This window comes from Enoplosus armatus, chromosome 3 (assembly GCF_043641665.1).
Source record: "Enoplosus armatus isolate fEnoArm2 chromosome 3, fEnoArm2.hap1, whole genome shotgun sequence".
NCBI lineage: Eukaryota > Metazoa > Chordata > Actinopteri > Centrarchiformes > Enoplosidae > Enoplosus > Enoplosus armatus.
The window spans coordinates 22,092,290-22,113,088 of record NC_092182.1 but is presented as its reverse complement, the minus strand read 5'-3'; the positions used below and the strand labels follow the sequence as shown (position 1 = coordinate 22,113,088).

The 20,799-nt window shown below is 42.3% G+C and overlaps 3 protein-coding genes across 4 annotated transcripts; 2 read left to right on the top strand and 1 right to left on the bottom strand.

Moving 5' to 3' along the window:
• Positions 1–808: 808 nt before the first annotated feature.
• On the top strand, positions 809–5,507 carry sh2d5 (SH2 domain containing 5). Its single transcript, XM_070902791.1, has 10 exons — positions 809–884; positions 1,436–1,501; positions 1,586–1,666; positions 1,782–1,856; positions 1,950–2,096; positions 3,170–3,370; positions 3,587–3,770; positions 4,208–4,313; positions 4,396–4,555; positions 4,830–5,507. The coding sequence occupies exons 2-10, from the start codon at positions 1,451–1,453 to the stop codon at positions 5,034–5,036; spliced, it is 1,212 nt and encodes a 403-aa protein (XP_070758892.1). The 5' UTR covers positions 809–884; positions 1,436–1,450; the 3' UTR covers positions 5,037–5,507.
• Positions 5,508–6,623: 1,116 nt separating this feature from the next.
• Positions 6,624–12,560, top strand: kif17 (kinesin family member 17). Of its 2 annotated transcripts, none has more exons than XM_070902033.1 (14): positions 6,624–6,854; positions 7,138–7,284; positions 7,429–7,530; positions 7,814–8,003; positions 8,191–8,643; positions 8,825–8,919; positions 9,022–9,187; positions 9,363–9,466; positions 9,630–9,718; positions 10,143–10,371; positions 10,847–11,105; positions 11,226–11,287; positions 11,372–11,495; positions 12,055–12,560. In XM_070902033.1, the coding sequence occupies exons 1-14, from the start codon at positions 6,624–6,626 to the stop codon at positions 12,243–12,245; spliced, it is 2,442 nt and encodes an 813-aa protein (XP_070758134.1). In that variant the 3' UTR covers positions 12,246–12,560. The 2 variants fall into 2 exon arrangements, with proteins under 2 accessions (XP_070758134.1, XP_070758133.1); XM_070902032.1 differs by having other exon boundaries at positions 9,022–9,223; positions 9,363–9,471; positions 9,626–9,718.
• Positions 12,561–13,768: 1,208 nt separating this feature from the next.
• Positions 13,769–20,799, bottom strand: LOC139282933 (specifically androgen-regulated gene protein). Its single transcript, XM_070902845.1, has 4 exons — positions 20,673–20,799; positions 16,638–16,793; positions 16,209–16,404; positions 13,769–16,096 (listed from the first exon to the last, which is right to left on the bottom strand). The coding sequence occupies exons 2-4, from the start codon at positions 16,740–16,742 to the stop codon at positions 14,994–14,996; spliced, it is 1,404 nt and encodes a 467-aa protein (XP_070758946.1). The 5' UTR covers positions 16,743–16,793; positions 20,673–20,799; the 3' UTR covers positions 13,769–14,993.

Here is a 20,799-nt window from a genome sequence, read left to right as displayed (position 1 = left end):
TTACATAAACAAGTTTACAAAATAAGATTAAATAAATTAGTAATAAAAAGTTAAAAGATTAAACTAGTGGTTCCCGTCCCTTTTGGCTTGTGGCACCTCACAAAAGAGCAGTGTGTGTGTGTGTGTGTGTGTGTGGTTGGGGCCTCTTGTCACCTTTCAGATGTTTTAAGGCCTAAAGAGGTAAAAGTATAGTTTTGTTTTGTTTGTTTTTTTTAAAAGCAAAGACTATAGAGAAGTCTAAAAAGTAAATTTGTAATTTGAATTTGTAAAGCGAAACTTGTTCTATTCTTTTCTACCCTGTTAATCATCTCATATCTTGTTACCTTTGGGGGGGAAGTTACTGACCTGTAAAGTAAATAAGTAAAATGCAGTTCACACATGGATGCATCAGTATTAACAAGCTAATAATGTCATAAATCAGTCCCAATAACAGTTACTTATGTACTTGTATATAAGTAGGATTCTGAATGCAGTACTTCTACATTGTTGTATTGGTACTTCAGTCACTTCAATCTGCTGTTTTTAAACGTGCTGTGTAAGTTATATGAATAAAGTTGACTTCAGTAAAGTTTCTGGATACTTTCCCACCACGGGGCGTGTGACGTCACCGGGGTGAATTGCGCAATGAGCAGGAATGTGCGGGGCTGTGATGAGGAAAAAAAGTGCGGATAGAGACAGCAGCAGGGGGAGGGTGAGCCGAAGTCTCCTATCTGTGTTCATGTACCCCTCCTCCTCCTCCTCCTCCTCCAGCCCCGCCTCGGGCCAGCAGGAGCACACCTGGACCAGGACCACGGAGCGGCGGCGGCGGCAGGTAAAGGTGTGAAGAAGACGCAGACTGGGCGGGGGAGGTGGCGGTTGTTGTGGAGGCTCTGCGACTCTGAAAAGTGAGTTTGTGTGATTTCAAAGTCTTGTTACAACCTTCGGACTGAGCTCAGGTTGAGACGCTCCGGTGTCTGTGTGTCCGGGCAGGGCGGAAACGGTTCAGAGGTTTTGTCCACCGGAGTTTGTCTTTTTAACTTCACAAGCACACGTTTTTGGATTTCGCCCACGTCTCGGGACGTAGCAAGACGGACAAGTTCACTAAAACAGAAACTTAATCGTAACTTTGACGCATTTAAGGCGCTGAGAAAACGTGTTAAAACGTGTTAAAATGCGCAACGACCTGCTAAACAGCACACAGGCGCAAATTCACTGAACTGTGTCACGATCACGGTTCAGAGTCCTAAATCACGCTCCTGTGGAAGTACAGTCGACACCAGGCCAAACTGCGACTTAACAAAACTTCTTATTTAAAAAAAACAACAACAAAAAAAACCCTGTATCACTATTGTGATTGTTTGACTTGATGTTTGATGATTTGAGAGCTTTTTAAATGAGTTTTTAGTGTCCTTTTGCTTTTTGGGGTGTAAGATGTTCTTGCTGTGTGTTTTTCCAGAGATAAACAGGCAACATGGGCGAGGCACCAGTCAGGGAGGATGGTACAGTGACACGATCAGCAGAGGTGACTCTACAAATGTTTGTTTTCATACTCACATTATTGTCTGTGTGTGTGTGTTTTGCCTAAACTTGTGTCTTCACTGTAAAGTATGTGGGCTCATTTCCTGTGGACGACCACTGTTTGGACGACCAGATACAGCAGCTGCACACTCAGCTGAAGTCCCTTAGAGTGAGTCCTGAGCCGGCTGAGGTTTCTCAAAGTTATCAGTGTGGCACAATGCAACAGCTCGTGCCTGTTTTTAATGGAGAATACGACGCCTAATGCTTTGGTTGTTTTCCATCAGACGTGCAAAAGAAGGAAGGCTGTATCCATAAAATTCTCCATCAAGGGTGTGAAAATGTATGATGAGGATGAAACCGTAAGTATGGAGGTTTATCTCTTGTGAAAACATGATGCACATACATAAAGGTCAAAGTTGAAGACTGGCAGGTTCTCCTGTCTCTGTCTGCAGACACTCCTGATGGCTCACGCCCTGCGCAGAGTCTCTCTGTCCACCGCCCGACCCATCGATGGCCAGTTTGCCTTCGTCTCCCACAACCCGGGCAGCACTGACACTCAGCTGTACTGCCACGTCTTTCAGGCTCGGCACGCCAGAGCGGTGAGAAACGACCAGTGTCGTCGTTCTTTTATCACAACAATTGGAAATATGTCTGCTATTATTTAGACAGCTCGGATTACAAAAAGATTTCTGGGGAAGTATATTTTTTGATGCATCAAAGGGAGAATACGCCATGTATTTTAATGGGTCCTGTGGGTTGGTGTATGAGGAGGGGCTGACAGTTGCACCTAGTTGAACTTTTGCATATTTGTATTTGTCTCAGCCACTGAAACCTGTACAGAAGATTGTGAAACGGTGTCACAACAACACAGTTGAGATAGCGATAATAGATAAAGCCATATATCTTGATTTTTTTTTTTTTTTAAAAAGGGAAATTGTTATAGTATAGTTTTACTTTTTATTAAAGGCCCTGGACACCACACAGGTGTTTTCAGTTACTGTGGCTGATTTGACCTCTATTGCAGTTAAAGTGGTTAAAATAAGAGTGACAACAGGGAAAGTTGTCCCACGCTCATGAGTACTGAGGGAGCTGCGACTGTACACGCCCACACCGCCCTGAGAAGAGGTCTGTTCACATCACATGAGGGAAAACGCAGGTCTGGGTGTAGAGACTTTAATGTCACAATAACCTACAATTAACGCAAGAGGGAAACCCTGATGGGACCACACACTGCTGGACTGGACAGTGACATGCTGGTCAATATAATCACCGATCTCAGTAATTACAGGCAGACACAGAAGCCCTTTCTAGACCCTGACCATGTCTAGTCTTAAATTAACCATTTTAATTTCACAAACGTATGCTTAAAACCAACCCTCTGCCCATAACCCTGATAGCTTTCAGTAATTTTGAGTCATCACAGTTTGTGGTGAGACTATAACAACGAGATGTTACCTCTTCACTAGACTTTTATGGAATTTGCCAGGGAGCTCTTTAACAGTGTAGCTGTATTTATGTTGATTACAGGTAACTTTAAACTGTACCACAGACCTGTCAAATACGGTTACTATGCCACTTAACTAGGAATGTGGTTTATCAGATAACACTGTCGCACTGTAGGACCTTGAAATGTTAGATATTGCATTGCTTACCTTATCTTTCTCTCCTGTAGGCACAGTTCCTGAACCTGCTGCTTTGCCGCTGTTTCCAGCTGTCTTACTTGGAGAAGCACCCAGACGAGGCCCAGGAAGACTCTGTTGGCGCGATGCCTCGTCGCAACCCCTCCCTGCTCAACCACGGCTTCCCTCTCAGCGTCAGTGCCCTGGTGTCCTTCAGAAGAGCCCCTTTTCGAGGGTTGTTGCCAGGGACTAAGGTTTTGACTTTAATGTATTCTTCTATTCTCTCTTACACCACAATAATATTACTTCAGCCCCAGGGTTCCCCGTCTAGTTTGCAGCTTCAAAGTCACTGTTGTTACTGATGAATCTGCCAAAGGGCTCTGTGGGGTTGAAGAGGACGAACCAGTCGAGAGTTTAGTGTGCTGCTGACTGACGCAACAAACCTTTTTTTCTTTTCCTCCCATCTGTAGAAGAATCAGAAGTCTTCCGATGACCAGCACAGCAGCCAAGATGAAGTCTTCCCCACCTCCTCCCCCTCCCTGGTGCGCAAGAAAGCCATCCGCAATAAAGGACTGCGCTCTGGGGCTTACCGCTCCTTCACTTTCACACCACTCAAACAGCGCAATGTTCAGGAGCGACTGAGTGCGTCACAAGGTGGGCCGAGTGTTCACAGAGCGCTCTCAAGAGTCAAAGAGTTGATTAGGTAACGCAAACCCCTCAGTGATGGGCGATGGGCCGTCGCTCACTGTCTGTTGTGGTGTCAGAAGGTATAATAGAAGGGATAATGGTCTTGTGTCACGGGGGTCATACTGTACGTACGTTTTCTTAAAGCTTCTCACGGATGTTCATTTAACTCTCAGCTTTCACACGTTGTAATACTGGTTTTATGGGTTATTTTGTCACCACTTGCTTTGTTCACTTCAAACCCCCCCCCCCCCCCCCCCCCCCCCCCCCACACACACACACACACACACACACACACACACACACACACACACACACACACACAAACACGGTTGGTGCAGTATCTCCACTTTGTAGCGTCTTGAAATGTAAACATCTCGATCAATTCACAATGATTTCACACACAGGAAAGGATCAAGACAAGACTCCAGTAAGGAGATCCCGCACTCCGAGCCTGGCCGAAACAGAAGAAGCACTGGCTCAAGCAGTGTGGCGTTGGGATGGTATCGCAACGTGAGTCTCTTGCTGAACGCCTTCTCGGGCCCTTATTTTTTTCTCGAGTCATTTTCTTGATGGTGTATCTTCTGTGTTTCAGTGACAGCAGCTATTCCCTGCTTGCAGATGATGTTCTGGGATCGTACCTCCTGTGCCCACATCCTAAAAAACCCAAATGTGGCTCTCTCATCGTTCGCTTGCCCTCTGGTCCGATCACCCACCTCATAGAAAACACTCGTAAAGGGAAATTCCTGCTGGAGGTAATTGTTTTGTCAAGACAGATTTAATCTTATGCATATTTATTAGCAAACAGTGAGTCTGTCATTTTAGTATTTGGACTTTTATGGGAAAATTCCATAAAACAGCACAGAGACAACCATATTAACTCAAACTCCACTGAAACCAAGAATAATTCAATTATTGTCGGCCTTTGATAATACGTGTATTGACAGACTGATAATTCTGCGTAACCCTAGTTGTGACTTGTGATTTTACAGTACTTCTGTCTGTTTCTTTGGTTTCTCTTTGTGGCAGAAATGCAAGACTGAATTCACTTCCATAGCAGAACTGATTGAACACTACACAGAGACTCAGGACAAGCTGCCGTGTCTGCTGAGCTGCGCCCGGGTGAACCACTGTTACGAGTGGGAGGAAAATACCAGCAAACAGCAGGTTGTCAAGCCACACAACAGCCTGAAGAAAGCCAAGATTAAAAGTACCCACAGAAAGGCATGGGTTTAAACCCTGGACACTGGAACTTGTGGATTTCCGACCTCAGAGGATCCAAAATAAGTGTCACCTTTTTTTCTTTTTTTTTTCTTCTTTTGCACATATACTATCTCTTACTTTGACATCACATTTGGTGTTGTGGGTAGCCTTAAACGGTATAACACATTGCACTTATTAACAGTGTTGGCACTTAACGTATGTAGTATACAAGTCATTTCATCAAAGGGTACTTATTTGTCAAAGGTGTCATATTTTGTGCTTGCTGCTTTTATGTTTTTCTATATATATTTTTTTTAAATATTTTTATTTGTGTCTTTAAGACATCGGTCAAGTTTATTCGTGTTTTTAAGACATAAACTAACAGCCTGAAACTGTGGAGTGGAAATTATCTCGCAGATTGTTGCACCTGATGGCAAAGCCATAACTCTGCTTTTTACTCTTGCATTGTAAAGATGCTGCACAAATATATTTGATCAAATCTTATTGTTTCATTGAGTTTTAATCTTGCTACGAATGATACGAATTTAGGTCTGCCCTGGGATTTTGGTTATCATAAGATTATCTGTGATATTGTTTTCAGATCCAAGAATAGTCTGTACCATCTTTTCCACATTAGGCCAGCAAACATTTACATATTGTTCACCCCTGTTTGAGATTAAATGACAGGTGTGTTCTGCTTTGAACCCACTCCTTTCAAAAATGTTGTTTTCCATCATTTATGATTTATGACTGCAGCGGTAGTATTGAGAAAGATGCTACTTCACTGCAGTGAATTATCAGGCAACATACAGTACAGTATACACAGTTTATAAATCTTGGGGCAGAACTCCACAAGGGACTACTTGATGTGCAAATTGGGCCACAGGAGATTTCTACACTGGTATACACTCAGTGGCCAGTTTATTAGGAACACGTAGCACTTAATGGAGTCTGAAACATAGAAACACCTGTCAGTATAACGCAATACAATTCTACATCATCACAAACTGCATCCTCCACAATAACTATCAACGCCTCTAAAGCCGTTTTAACAAAAACTAAATTATAACCTTCATTTTATACTCCTGTATAAAACACACTCCTGTGTGTGTGTGTGTCTATATATCTATATATATAGATATATAGAGCGAGAGAGATATATCTATAGATGGATAGATGGCTATAGATTTAGATCATTTCATTAGTCTATTAGGAGTTCCCTCACTGCTCCTTGACCTCACTCCCTCCTTATCAAAATGGCCGCCGGTCAGGGGCCGTTTCATCCCGCAACGGTTGTTTACGGTTGCTAAGCAACTTCAAAACGCCGTGTGGGAAGAGGAGCAGAAAGTCAGGGGAGACACTCACCACCGTGTGTGGAAGCATTTCCTTCTCCACTCAACATGATTTCTTTTTTAATCTTTGCGGGGGGGGGGTTGACCTCCTCTGGTCGCTAGCTTTTCTCAGTGGACTTTAACCGGGATGTTAACTGTTACCTGACGTGATAGCAGAGGTTAGCTAACGAGGATCATAAGAGCCACTCAGCTCTGTAGACATGCATTTATAAAGCAGAGTTTTTGCTTTACCTGCTCAAGCCAACTGCTGTGGAGTGAATGTTGAGACATGGGGTCAGAATCAGTGAGGGTGGTGGTCCGCTGCAGGCCCCTGAATGACAGGGAGAAGGCTCTCTGCTCTGAGATGGTGCTGTCCATGGACCTGCACCTCTGCCAGTGCTTCATAGAGAAGCCCGGGGCAGCGGATGAGCCACCCAAACAGTTCACCTTTGATGGGACCTATTTCATTGATCAAACCACTGAGCAGATGTACAACGAGATCGCCTATCCTTTGGTTGAGGTAAGCTGCTGGAACTAGTTTTGATTCAGTTTTTTTTTTTTTAGTTTTCAGTGCCAATACACAGCAGCAGTCTGGAGATCCAGGCATTACACGAGTAACATGCTGGTCACTGGACACCCCAAGTCCAACAACACTAGGCTATATCTTATTGCTAATGACTCCATTATTCATTATTCATTATTTACTTAACAGTCTGCTGTCAGTCACTTGCAAAGGTCAGCAGGATGTTGATCCTTTAAAGGGCCAGCGTGCAAAAGGTCACTTATTCTGCATTTTTTTGCAGGGTGTCACTGAGGGATACAATGGTACAATTTTTGCCTATGGACAAACTGGAAGTGGGAAGTCTTTCACCATGCAGGGAGTGTCTGAGCCTGCAGTCCAGAAGGGGGTCATTCCCAGAGCCTTTGAGCACATCTTTGAGAGTATTCAGGTAGATTGGTCAACTGTTGTTCATTGATTGATGCAATATGCGTACTTGCTTCAGTCTGGCGGTTCTAGTCTCTGTCCAGGCTTGTCTATTCTTTGTGTGCTCAGAGAGAATAATCTTATGTGTGTGTTTTTGTGTGCAAGCTAGTGTGCAGAAAATACAAAATTCCTGGTGAGAGCCTCCTACTTGGAGATTTACAATGAAGACATCAGAGACCTTTTGGGAAATGACACCAAGCAGAGATTGGAGGTAAATCTCTTGAGGCACTGTTGTTTCAATAAACAAATCAGGCTACGCTGTAACATTAGAAGCCAGAAGGATGATTGTTCTTTGGTAAGTGCAGTCGTTATGAAACCTGTTTCTCAGACTATTCTCTGACAGACTGTATTATGCTTTGTGCACAATACTGTACAAGTTGCCATGGTGACTTAAAAGCACGGTTGTGGTTACACGGTTCCTTGAAGGTCAAGGTGTTTGAACAAGGTGACAGATTTGGACAGTGTCTGTTCTTGTGTGTTTGGTGAATGCTTAGCTGAAAGAGCATCCAGAGCGTGGGGTGTATGTGCGGGACCTCTCCATGCACACTGTGCACAGTGTGGGGGAGTGCGAGAGAATCATAGAGCAAGGGTGGAGGAACCGGGCTGTGGGCTACACACTGATGAACAAAGACTCCTCCCGCTCACACTCCATCTTCACCATCCATCTGGAGATTTGCAACACAGGTGAACACACACACACACACACACAATGACACAATACCTGCAACACGTTGAAACATATCTCTATGATGATAATAATAGATGAGTCTTCTTTAACAGTTTTAGTATTTCAGGGTGGATTATTTTGCTTAATGAAACGCACAGATACAAGCTTTTTGTCTACATTCCCTTTGTCACCCCACACTCTCAGATGCAGCTGGCCAGGACCATCTACGAGCAGGTAAACTCAACCTTGTTGACCTGGCAGGAAGCGAGCGTCAGTCTAAAACTGGTGCTACTGGTGAGCGACTCCGCGAGGCCACCAAGATCAACCTCTCCCTCTCGGCCCTGGGTAACGTCATCTCTGCCCTGGTGGATGGACGCTCCAAATACATCCCCTATCGGGACTCCAAGCTGACCAGGCTGCTGCAGGACTCTCTGGGAGGCAACACGCGCACCTTGATGATCGCCTGTCTCTCCCCCGCGGACAACAACTATGAGGAAAGCCTGAGCACACTACGCTATGCCAACCGGGCCAAGAGCATCCAGAACAGGCCTCGAATCAATGAGGACCCCAAGGACGCTCTCCTCCGAGAGTATCAGGAAGAGATCAAGAATTTGCGGGCCCTCATATCAGGCCAGCTGGGCACTGCTAACCTTGCATGTGAGGAATATATATTTGTGATTAGCCTTTTGATATAAGGAAAACAACATATCTTGCCAAAGGATTTAAATGCAGATATTGGGAGATGTTTCATTTGCTTCTTTGTTGAATGATTTTTTTTATTAACTGTCTCACTAAAAAGAAACAATTCCTGCTTTTTGTCCTTTTGTTTATCATGCAGCTCTGCTGGCCGGTCAGTTGCCTGAGGCATCCCCTGCTGTTCCTTCAAGGCCACAGTCCAGCACCACAGAAGCAGAGAAGGACAAGATTAAAGAGGCAACCACAGGCTGTTCCCACACCAATATAAAACTTCACATCTCTACATGCACTATGTAAGAACCAGGTGATTTATGGGTCTGTATTCTGCTTTCTCCACAGGAGTACGAACAGAGGCTGGCCAAGTTGCAGGCCGAGTACAATGCAGAGCAGGAGTCCAAGGCAAAGCTGCAGGAGGACATTGCTGCCCTGCGTTCCTCTTATGAGTCCAAGCTGTCTAATCTGGAGAAGGCTCGAGCCAGCAGGGGGAGCTCTGTCCCAAAGATTGGTAACAGCAAATCATCTGTCAACAATAAAGAACCATGTTAGTAGTTTATGAACTGGTTTCAGTGCTTGTCATTCAACTGGATATTAGCACGGTTGTTGTATATGATGTATGATGTTCTTGTTATTGCGTCCATACCCTGTATACTGACACTGCTTTGGATTGTCTTGCTTCCTAGCATCAGTGAGCTCCAGCTGTGTGACACAAGTCGCTGAGGAAGAGCTCTGCCACACCACTGATCTCATGTGCCACAGTACAACTGGAGACGCCTCCCTGACTGAGGTACTGTTCACTAGCACCTTCCTCCATCACCACTAATCTTTCAAAACATGTTAAAGTTCCACCTCTTCAGAAAACAACTGCTTGAAATGATTGCTGGCATAAAAATACAACTATGGATTATTATTAACTTATCGGGTATTACTTCCTCATGTTGGTGAGCCAGTCTGCAGAGGGTCCAGACAAAGATGGGCTGGTAGACTCACCTGACGTCACCACTGCAGGGCCTCTGGACCAGCAACACGTCCTGGAAAGGTTTGTGGCCACACATTTAATATACATAAACATCCATCAGCACTTTTTTCCCCACATTGTTTTGCACTCTATAATAAAGGTCTTTCTTCATCATGGCTTTGCCAACACTGTGCACAGGATGTGGAGCATGTCGTCATAACGGTCTGACACGTTCCTGTGAACACAATGATTGAAGAACAACAGATATTTTATGCTGACAGCAGAGCTAGATTGATAAATCGGCCAGGACGTTGTATCGGTCGATATTAGCTTATTGCAGATATATTGGTATCGTTAAAACGTCCTGCTCAGTATGATCTAAGTAGTATAGCGGATTATGTTTGATATAATCATGACCATTTTGAAGTGCCTGTTGTTGCCATATAGTGATTATTCTACTTACCTCATCTCCATGCACCGCTCCTATTCATCCATCTCTCCCCAGACTGCAGCAGCTGGAACAGGAGGTGGTCGGAGGAGAGCAGGCCAGGAACAAAGAGTTACAGCAGAGACACCGGCAGAGGAAGAACCTTGCCGACCAGAGAAAAGTCCATCTGATCCACGCTCTGTCAGAGAACAGTGAGGAGAGTGAAAATGTGCTGTTGGACGTCTACAACTCCATCCAGGAAGAGGTCCATGCCAAAAGCCAAATGCTGGTCAAGGTCCAGGGCAAGGTAGGTCACATCGTCAGTAGGATATGTAGAAGAGGCTCTAAGGGACATACAGTAGGTTTAGAACAATGTGCAAAAATGGCCACTGACAAGAAAGGAATGCATATTTGGGGTCTTTTTTGCTGCTGTAATTGTTCCACTCTAAAATATTCAAATGTATATTGTCTTTCGTTTTCATAGGAAAAATGGCCATTTTGCTACTCCTTATGGTTGACACAATAATGACTGGAAGTATACTCAAACTTCTCAGTGATGCATATTTACTTCAACTATTATACTCTTACTTGATTTTTTGCAAAGCATGTTGATGCATATTCTACAACTGCCACATGCATTAGTGTTTACTTAGCACCAAAGATCTCGCACTCTTAGCACTAAATGACGCTGGATAATGTGAAATCAAACGTGTCGAAGCTTTCAGTGCTGAATTATATGCTCTGCCATTCAACTGTAAAACCACATCCACCTGTTGTGACAGCTGAAAGCAGCCAAACTGGAGATCCGTGACCTGCAGGCAGAGTTCGAGGTGGAGAGGAATGACTACCTGGCAACAATCCGGCGGCTGGAGAGGGAGGGTCAGTTACTGCACAGCCTGCTGGAGCGCATAGTGCCCCTGGTGCGCCGTGACTGCAACTACAGCAACCTGGACCGCTTGAAGAAAGAAGCTGTCTGGGACGAGGACAGCGCCACATGGAGGCTGCCGGATGTGATGGTGCAGAAAACAACACTGCCTTCAGGTGCAACGCGTGAAGAGGGCATGTAGAAAATAGACCTATCAGATTTTCGTAATGATGTAGCTTGTGAGACTGTTTTGTGCATTCTTTCCCTTAAATATTATCTCACTTTCTCTCTCATAGCCGTGGCTCCAAAACTTTCAGCTCGCAGAGGTTCAGCTGCTGATACTGGAGAGCCTTTCATGGTGTGTTCATGTTCCAACGCATCACCTTTTACTCACACACACTGAAACGCTGTCACAGAGCCTTACCCCTGTGTGTTTTTATAGCAGGTGGAAGAGGACAGGTACAAGGAAATGCTGGACCGCAGTGACAGTGAGAACATCGCCAGCAGCTACTTCAAGTCAAAGAGAGCGAGCCAACTGCTGGCACGGGAAGCTACCAAGGGACACGGTAAGACCAGGACCTGCAGACTTCTCCACTGACCCCTGACCCAACAATCCAGGACGATAGAGACCATAAATCATTACATATAAACAGTTCAGTTAGCTAATTGGCTCTATTGAAGTATGACGTCACTTAATTCTCAGTAGGGTAAATCAGCAGATTGTCATCCCTCTCAATGTCTTTCTTGTCCGGAATAATTAATCAAGCCAAGATCATAAAAATTTAAACAATGGTACAAAAGTATTCATGTTTAGATTGGAGAAAGTTTAGAAAAACTTAAAATACTACCTTTTTATGTTAATAAAGAGACACTGAACATTTGATAGATCCAAAATAATAATCTTAAATGATTCAATGGTATAAAAAAAAAAGTTATTCAATTTATTTAGCTCAGCATCCATATTCACATTTTATCCAAAAAAAGATGCAATTTCAATTCTCAAAATAAAAATGTTAAAGGCTACAACTTGGACGACTTACTGCCGCAGTCATACTGCCAATTTACATATCGGCGTTTTCCCTCTTATGCTGGTTTTGCCCATCTGATGGAGCTCTTCTCCTGCAGTCATCCACTCCCCTCCCCTGGTTAACGGGACGGCCCTCCTCACCGTGAGCGGTTCCACCATGAACCTGCCCGTCAGCTCAGACTCTGTCCTGCCACGGCCCTTCCGCCTGGAGTCATTGGGTGTCCCGGTGTCCAATGGTAAAGTGAAGCGCAAAAAAAGCAAATCTCACATCCATAATGAGGGGATTTGAAAAGACTGTGAATTCCCATGCCTTGCATACTTTAACACATTTCACTGTCATCTGTGTTTGACTTCAAAGATTTTATACACTTTGATTGCCTGCATTTCTGATCACCACTGCTAACCAGAAATGTATACAGTAGGCTCTTTTAAACACAATGCTACCTACAGTATGATACTACCCTTGACGTTTTGCACTGTACCTAAAAACTTGTGATTCGTGCTGTGTGAGACTCAAAGTCCAGCTACTATAATACTTGACTTCTAATGTATTTTACTGTTGCTGATTGTAAACCACATTTTTAACCTGCTCCTTATCTAACATTTAAAACTCTGCTCTTGCTGCTGAATAGATGAAATAAATTAATTTATCCACTTTAAGGCTAATTTCATTTACTTTTATTTTATTTTACAGAAAGCCATTTAAACGTGGCTTGTTTAGAGTGTTATTATGAACAGTAATAAGAAATAAGATCTCAGTCAAGACCAGTCAGAGCAGTTTGTATGTCACAAATGGGTCAGGGGGGCTGTTGTCAAGGCAACAGTGTTGACAGGTTGACAGTTATCTCATGTTACGTATGACCTCTGGATTTTGATGTGAATTTAGAGAGAACCCTTAATTTATGCTCGACAATCTGTGAATCATAAACATTTATTTTGATGCCAATATCAAAAGGTTGCATAGAGTTATTTCAATAATTAATTCTTTAAAACAATCCTATGATCCTATTTATTTTAATCCTATTTTTTTGCAACACAGCAACATCTCCAGCGCCGTAGTTGCATTTTGTATCTCTACTGATGAACTCAATCCTTTCAGCAGCTCGCGTATCACATTTCCAACTTTGGCTTTGGCCTGATTTCTTCATCCATTGTTTAATATTACTTGACCGGCAGAGAGCCGTGTCAGTTTCAAAATTTGACACCCTTTGTTTGCCTGCGCGCAGACATACTAGACACAGATACTGGCCCATTAGGCGAGCCTCTTGCCTTATTGAGAGATAACACTGCAGAACTGTAATTGTCTCTTGCAGTTATCAACCACACACTACTTCAGTGGCTTCAAGACTGTTGCATAACGAAGACCTGGCCTTCCAAATAAGTCACTGGGAGGAATTAGAAGTCTTACATGCAAGGGATATCGAGAAAACAGAGAAAGGAAAACACTGCTCTGCTAAGTTCACATGGAGGTGGGGCTCAAGATAATCGGATAATGGAAGAACAGCTGAGCAGGCTTTCTCATTGCTTGAGTGCCATGTAAGATGAGTAGTATGACTGATAGTCTGTTCTGAAAGTGGAGTGTTGGATGAAGCAGAGACCACTGTGTAAAGTCACTGTGCAGGTTTACAGGGATGAAGGTTTGACTTTATTAAAGAGCCTTTTGCGCCACACTAACTCTGAGGGATGTTGTTCAACAGCTCAGTCTGAAGAAGGCAAACCAGTAGGAACTCAAGTTAATCACATTTCAAATCACAAGTCACACGTTCTACATGGAGTGGTAACAGTTAATAGAAACAATAACAATACGCAATATGAGATGCAGACTGATTTATTTTCACTGGTATTTATGGAGCTGGTAAAGTGTAGGTAAAAATAATCACAATCTTATGAACACTCTTATTTTTCATTCTGCATGAGAATCTCCAGTATTTAGACAAGGCAGTTACATAGACACAGTTTGTCACACATTTCTAAAACCATCCAACCAACCATCCAACCAACCAACCATCCAACCAACCAACCAACCATATATACTGTATAAAATAGTAGTAGAAACGAATCAGTGAGCTATTGATACATCAGATCTCAAAAATAATGTACTGCTGGTAGCTACTAAAGATTAGAAAACACTGAAAAGTCACCCCAAAACACTTTCAAAATTTTGTTTTACAATAATTATGAGCTGCATAAAGCAGTGTGCTTCTTTGAGTCTTTGCTCCAAGGAATGTAGTCGACAATCCACTTATAGGCACATCTGTGAAATTATGAAATGATCAGTTAAGTAAGAATTCTGTTGATTTGGGTTGATGTTTCCTTTAAGTAGAAGTGCAGTGGAGCAGCATGTTATGTACAGTATAATGAGGAAGGAACAAGATTAATGGAAAGCCACAATATGGCTTGCTTCAGTATGTTACCACCATTCAGAAATGTGACTTTTGTGCACACCAAGGCTTATTACGTATGACAAGTTATTTCTTATAGTGATACACTTGTTGGTGCATACTAGTGTATGCAGAAATGTTATTTTAAACATTCAGGAACCCAGCGCTGCATCTAATTTGGAGATGTAGGTGTGAAGGCTATTACTTCAAGACTATATAGATGTTTCTGATCTTTCATATTTCTTACTTTCTCTTCATACGCACTCTTAGGCTGATTTGCTGTTTGTTACAGCAAAGACAATAAGAGATTCTAATTAGATGGCTTCTTTACATAAACATGCCATTTTCATCAATTACGTGGAGCCTCAGGGGTTTGAAATGTGTATGGTGCCTTTTCAGATACTCTTGAAACCTACACAAGAATTGTAGGTAGGGAAAAAAAACTGCCCTCATGTAAGTACATTACCTACATTAAAAGTGCTGGTATTACCCTTCTTTTTTTCCTCCCTCTTCTTCATCCTCTTCTGCTTTAGTTTGCCAAAGTGCCAAGTGCCAAGTTCCCGCTTAATGCTCTAACTCTCTTTAAGCTGATGGTGCTGATTGAACTCTCTCTGAGCACTGCATTTACGCAGGCAGACTTCTGTTGTTTATCTGTTTCAGTCTTTGAGCAGTCCGAGCTTTCTGAGTGCTTCTTTTCGATCAGCTCCCATCCCGGGCACCACCATCACAGTGTATGCTACTGAGTTTGAGGATTTGTTGGGTACGGGCTGAGCTGCAGTGGTGTGTCGAGGTTCAGGACAGTTTCTGTGGTTGCCCAGGGTAGCAGAGCGCTCCAAACCAGCTGCCCTCAGTCCTTTGGATTGAGCGGGATGAGATACAGACACAGGCTGTTGGTCATGTCTGGGGTAGTGATTGAAACTGGCACTGCTCTGCAGAGGCCTGTTCTTGGGCTCTGTGGGCACACAAGAGTGACAAAACGATGGGCTTCTTGATGGATTAACATTAGATGGACCTCTTGCAAATGTGTTAGGTGTTGGATCCAAAGAGGTGTGAGACTTAGGCAGAGACAGTGGGGCTACTGTCTCATTGTTTGTTGGTTGATCTTTCAGGAGGCCCAGCTTCTGCAAAGCTTCCAGTCTCACGACCTGGGGATCTTTTGCATGCTTGACACTGTATGAAGAGTCTGAGATTGTGGATGCTTCATTTTGTGTTTTCACAGATATGTTGGAAGGAATCTGTTTGGGTTTGGGGGCCACAACCGGAGGACCCGTCTTAGACATAGAAGCCTCTGAGTGGTATCTGTCAGATCTTAGCAGATTTCCGAGGTTTGGGCCTTCCACTGTAACAGGAAGACGCTTGTTCAAGTCTATAGTATGATCAATTGTTGGACATAAGGGCGTCTTCTTTGTGGAGGCACTCCTCCGCAGGTGAACAAGTGCCTCATAGGACAGAGGTCCTCTAGGTAAAGGACCCTCAGCTATCCTAACTGAGTAGTCCCTGGGTTTGGTCGGAGGAGGTATGACAACATTGACCTCTAAGGGTACTTGGGGAGCAACAGGTTTCTGGTTATGTTTGTGACCAGGTTCTTTGCTTGAAGGAGTGAAGTGAGGCTTAGAGCTGAAGTTCTTGTCTGGAAGGATGTCCGGCTTAGCACTGGGTGCAGAACATGGAGAGCTGCTTGCCACAACAAGAGGTGTAGGAACCAGGACGCCCTGCATTGGTTTGATGTCAACATTTTCTTTTATGTGTTTCTGTGAACCTGAAAGACAAATTAGCACATGTTCATCACTTGAAATACAATGCATCCCTTCACAGTATTTAATTGACTAATGTTTAGCTAATTCTGCAGCTGTGCCCTGAGATTAACTCACTGTTCAGCTTGCTTTTGCTCATGGAGGCTGACAGGTCAGACAGTTTGGTAGCAAGGTTGCCAGGGCTGGGCAGTTGGTCAGGTTCATCATTGGACAGTCCACTATCCTCCTCAGTATCCAAAGACTCAATAGTCTCCTCCAAAAACATGAGACAGGCCCTTTCTTCAGCAGAAAGGTGCTCCAGACTATCATCACTCTGTAATACATGAAAGTAGGGATTTCATTTTGACAAAAAATCCAGCAAAACTTTGAGGAAATTGAGGAAATTGAGGAACAGGACAATTGATATCACTTTTTAAAGGAGAATGTTTAAGGCCTCAAACCCTTCACTTCTAAACAGACACAAAGCTATGAAACCAGATGCATCCCTTAGCTTTTATGTTTCAGTTACCAATAAGATTCTCAGATTCAAGAGGGTCAGTAACTTACAAAGCCAGAGTTGGCGCTGACAACGCTGTCGCAGCTGCCAGCACTGTCCATGCCAGTCATCGTCTCCAATCCAATGCCACCTGGCCAGGTATCGCTTTTGGGCATCTTAGTGCCCTACTTATCCAATGTTAGTGGCAGAGATTGTGGAGTTTCACTCTGTGAAAAGGGAATACACGGTGAGTTAGAATTACAGTTGTTCCTCTACAAGCTTGGTAGAGACGACATTGTACTATAAAAGACAAAAAAAAGCATTATGTCTGTGGACCATTTTCTGCTCTTCCAGACAGCCATTGGTTTGCATTCATTTTTGTACATTATGAAATCTATGGAGTCCCTTTTAAAATACTTTCCTATTGCATTCCCTTGCAATACTCTGCATAATCTTTCTTGCAATATTTTGTATATATATATATCTAACCTTACAATAGCGTTTGTGTTACCTAGTGCTAACCTCATGTAGCAATTTCTAATCAGTGTAAAAGGGTATCCAGTTTACAAATAATTGAGGATGTGTGCACAACCTATATTATGATGGCTTTTCTATAGACATTTTCATGATTTAGAAATAGCCCAGATTGCTGAAAAGTTTATAGAACATATTTGACACATTGACTTCAATGAGAGATGGAAGCTAATAACAGTAATAGGTATACTGGACTACACCAATAAGGTTGGTTCTTGTTTGCAACAAAATAGAGATACTCATCAAGCCAGATGTCTAGTAAAGAAACTAATAAGAAAATAATAAATAGATGCCCATCAAGAAAAACGTAAGTTCTGACTGGTTACGCACTGAAACTCTTCAGGGCCCGACAGGCACTTATTGATCAACGAAGCACTGATCACAGTACTGATGAACCACAACATTCAGTAACATTAAGTATTTTTCTCACTGGATTCTCTGTGCAAACTTCTTTTTGTAAAGGAATTTAGACTTTGGCTTCCTGTATAATTTATTAATAAATAAGCGACAGTACAATGTGCTCAGACACAACAATATGTGGCTTGGAGTCAAGTAAGCTGTGCATTTGTTTACGACGACTGTATTCAGGCATAGAGAGGAAGGAAAATTAGATGTTGTGTGTGAACAGTAATCAGCACCGCAGGAAACTGGACAGCTCCAGATCGGGCTGATCCGTCTTTACTATTAGCTCGGGATTAAATGTAAACAGTGTCAAACGTGTAAAGATAACCCAGAGTTATGTCAACCCAGGATTAAAATGAGTCCTGGGTTACTTTAATGTAATTAGCCTGTACTGTAAACACGGCATACATTGTGGTTGGATTGTGTAGGGTTGGATATTTTGATGAAAACTTATAACATAACAGATTGTAAATATCCTAGCATGAGACTTAATATATCATCATGCCATTAAAGAACAACAAATGTGTCCAATGGTAGGCACAGCATTATTTTATTATTTATTGCGAGAGAATTGTTGAAAGTCAACTCAAAACTATAACAAGGGAATTAAAAAGTGTTAAAAAGTTCCTAAAGAAGCCCTTTACGGCCTCTGTAGAATCAACTTTTTAAACCTCCTCTGGATAGGTGATCCATTGCTTTTAGTAAGTTTTGTTTTCATCAAGTAAAAATGTGGAAAACTACTGTCATTGGTGCATTGAAGTGTTTGTGGTTAAACCCCTACACTCAACACTTAAGAATGAATTGCTGCAGAACAGCAACCATTTTAATTCAAAACAATATGACATTTACACTATATTGTTTTCACAACATCCATATTTGCTTAGTGTTCTCCTAGGTCTGATTTCCTGATAACACAGCCTGTGAAGGCCGTTGACCTTTTTAGTTCTAAGATGTTGAAGCTTTTCAAAACAATCTATGCTCCCAACTGCATTACTGTACAACTGCAACGGAACGTAAAAAAAACGAATTAAAGGCGACTAAATGTTAACTGCGATGGATCATCTAATTTAAGTCTTAAGACTTTGTAAATTAATTTTCATACTAAAAAATCTATTTACCAGTGGCTGCCTGGAAATCAGTCTAAAAGCGTACAGTATGCTTGGTTAAATAGTTCACGATAATTTAAAGGATAGTCTGTAGTTAATTGTCGAAATTGTTTAGAAGCTGCATGTGTTTCGATGGACAAGTAATGTATGATTTATTATTATTCTCTAGATTTCTAAATTGCTCAGTCTCACACGCAACATGCAACATCCTGTGTAACCCGGTGGTGTGTCTTACATGCACTGGACAGCCTTGCTGGTAGAGAATGACAGGGTATCATAGCTTAGTGTGTTTCTGACAGATATTGAACTAGTCCTCTTACTGCATGTGACTCAGATTACAGCACACATGCCACTCCTAATCTTCCTCTACCGGATCAGTTTCAGAGGGAGTGCAGGGCAGCAGCGATGATCTCCTGAAAGCTATACGATATCCAGTTTGACCATGTTGTCTTACTGTAACAGTCTAGTATTAGGACATTATTCATTATCATACTTCAGGTGGTGAAATACAGAGAATGGAAATGGAAATAGCATGACTAGGCATTGGTCTCCTAGGGATGCATGCACTCTTCTGAATGGGAGACACTTTGGATAAAAAAAACATTTTCCTAATGGTGCATTTACTGATAATTGGCCATTAGAAACTGAAGGAGCAGCTGTTTAATAGCGATTTAGAGAATACATACATTTTACTTTTCTACTGGAATTGTAGAAATAGAGCTGGAAGTTTAGCATAAAGGAACCTCTGTCTGATCCTGGTGAAAAGAAATTCACTTTTGGATAAGTTTCAGCACCTGAGAGGGAAGGGCTGCGAGATAGGCCGGGAGAGGCACAAAAGCACTCCTGTCAACTGTTCGTGCTTTGCCATGTCATCCCAGCACTGTCAAAGTTTTAAAGCCCCTATTGCCAGGCCGATATGTATACACCCTCATCTGCCCTGCTGCATGCAGGTCAGGATATCAATCTGAACAGTGGAAACTCTGAGATAACATTTATTGTGTTTTAACCTGACACAATCTGGGTTGATCACATGCAAATAACAAGAGCTGCTGCTGTGGCCCAGAGCTAATTGAAAAAACACTTATTTTAAAAAGTATTTTAAACTTTAAAGCTACAGATTTTTGGTCATCAAATTTGCCTTTCTAAGTGTTAAGTATTATATAGTTCCTGTGCCTTTAAGTGTATAGTGTGACTTGAGGTTTTCCCCTTGTCATAACAAACTCAGAGTAATAAGACTGTGTTTAGTCATTAACCCATGTAGACCATTTCAAGTGAAAGGACATCTTAAACACCGCTGAAAATCTATCATAATGTTATCTCCAAATAGATACACCTATCTACACAGGAGGAACTGCTACAAAAAAAAACCCATTGAGCTTAGCTCTCACATAACCATGTAATAAAGAGGTTGAGGCAATAAATGTAACTGCCATATCAAACTCCATGGAACATTAATCTCTGGTCCAGACACAGTTGCAGTTTTTTTGATTGAGGTTATAAAAGAGAAACTGACCAAGGTTTTATTATCCTTAATGCATTGCTTGACGGGGATTATGCAACTGGGTGAAATCATCAGTTCTTTTTTATTTGATTTTATTTTAACCCTCACTACTTGGCCTTCAGATTCCTCAGGGCTCAATAAGGCTCCATGTTCTCTATAATACAGATCATCTGCCCCAAATACAGTCTCTATTGAATATACAAAACATCCATTGATCAAAAAGGTGTTAGTTAAAGCCTACATGAGACCTTCACCTCATTCCAAAAAGACAACTGAAACTAGTCTGCAAATAATACAAAGGCTGACAAAACACTGTAAGGATGAAATATATAAGGTTCATAAATTACATCAGCTGTATGACACTATGCACAAATGTGAAGTCAGAGAAACATAAACTATTGAAAGGACAGAAAATAAAATATTGAAAATCACCATAACTTATCCTAAACACGATTAAAACTAACCTATCTAACACGACGGGTTGTTTAAACTAACTTTAAGTAGATTTAACTGACCACAAAGTTAAGGTTTTCCAGTGAAAATGACAGCAGTCGACCACATACCTGTTTGAATCTCCGTGCTTTAGTCAGTTATCCATCTTCTGCTTCCTGTAGAGGGGAGACGCGGTGAGTGAGCGGCTCGATGATACCTGCATGAAGGACTTTGTGCCCCTAAGCTTTCAGCCAATCA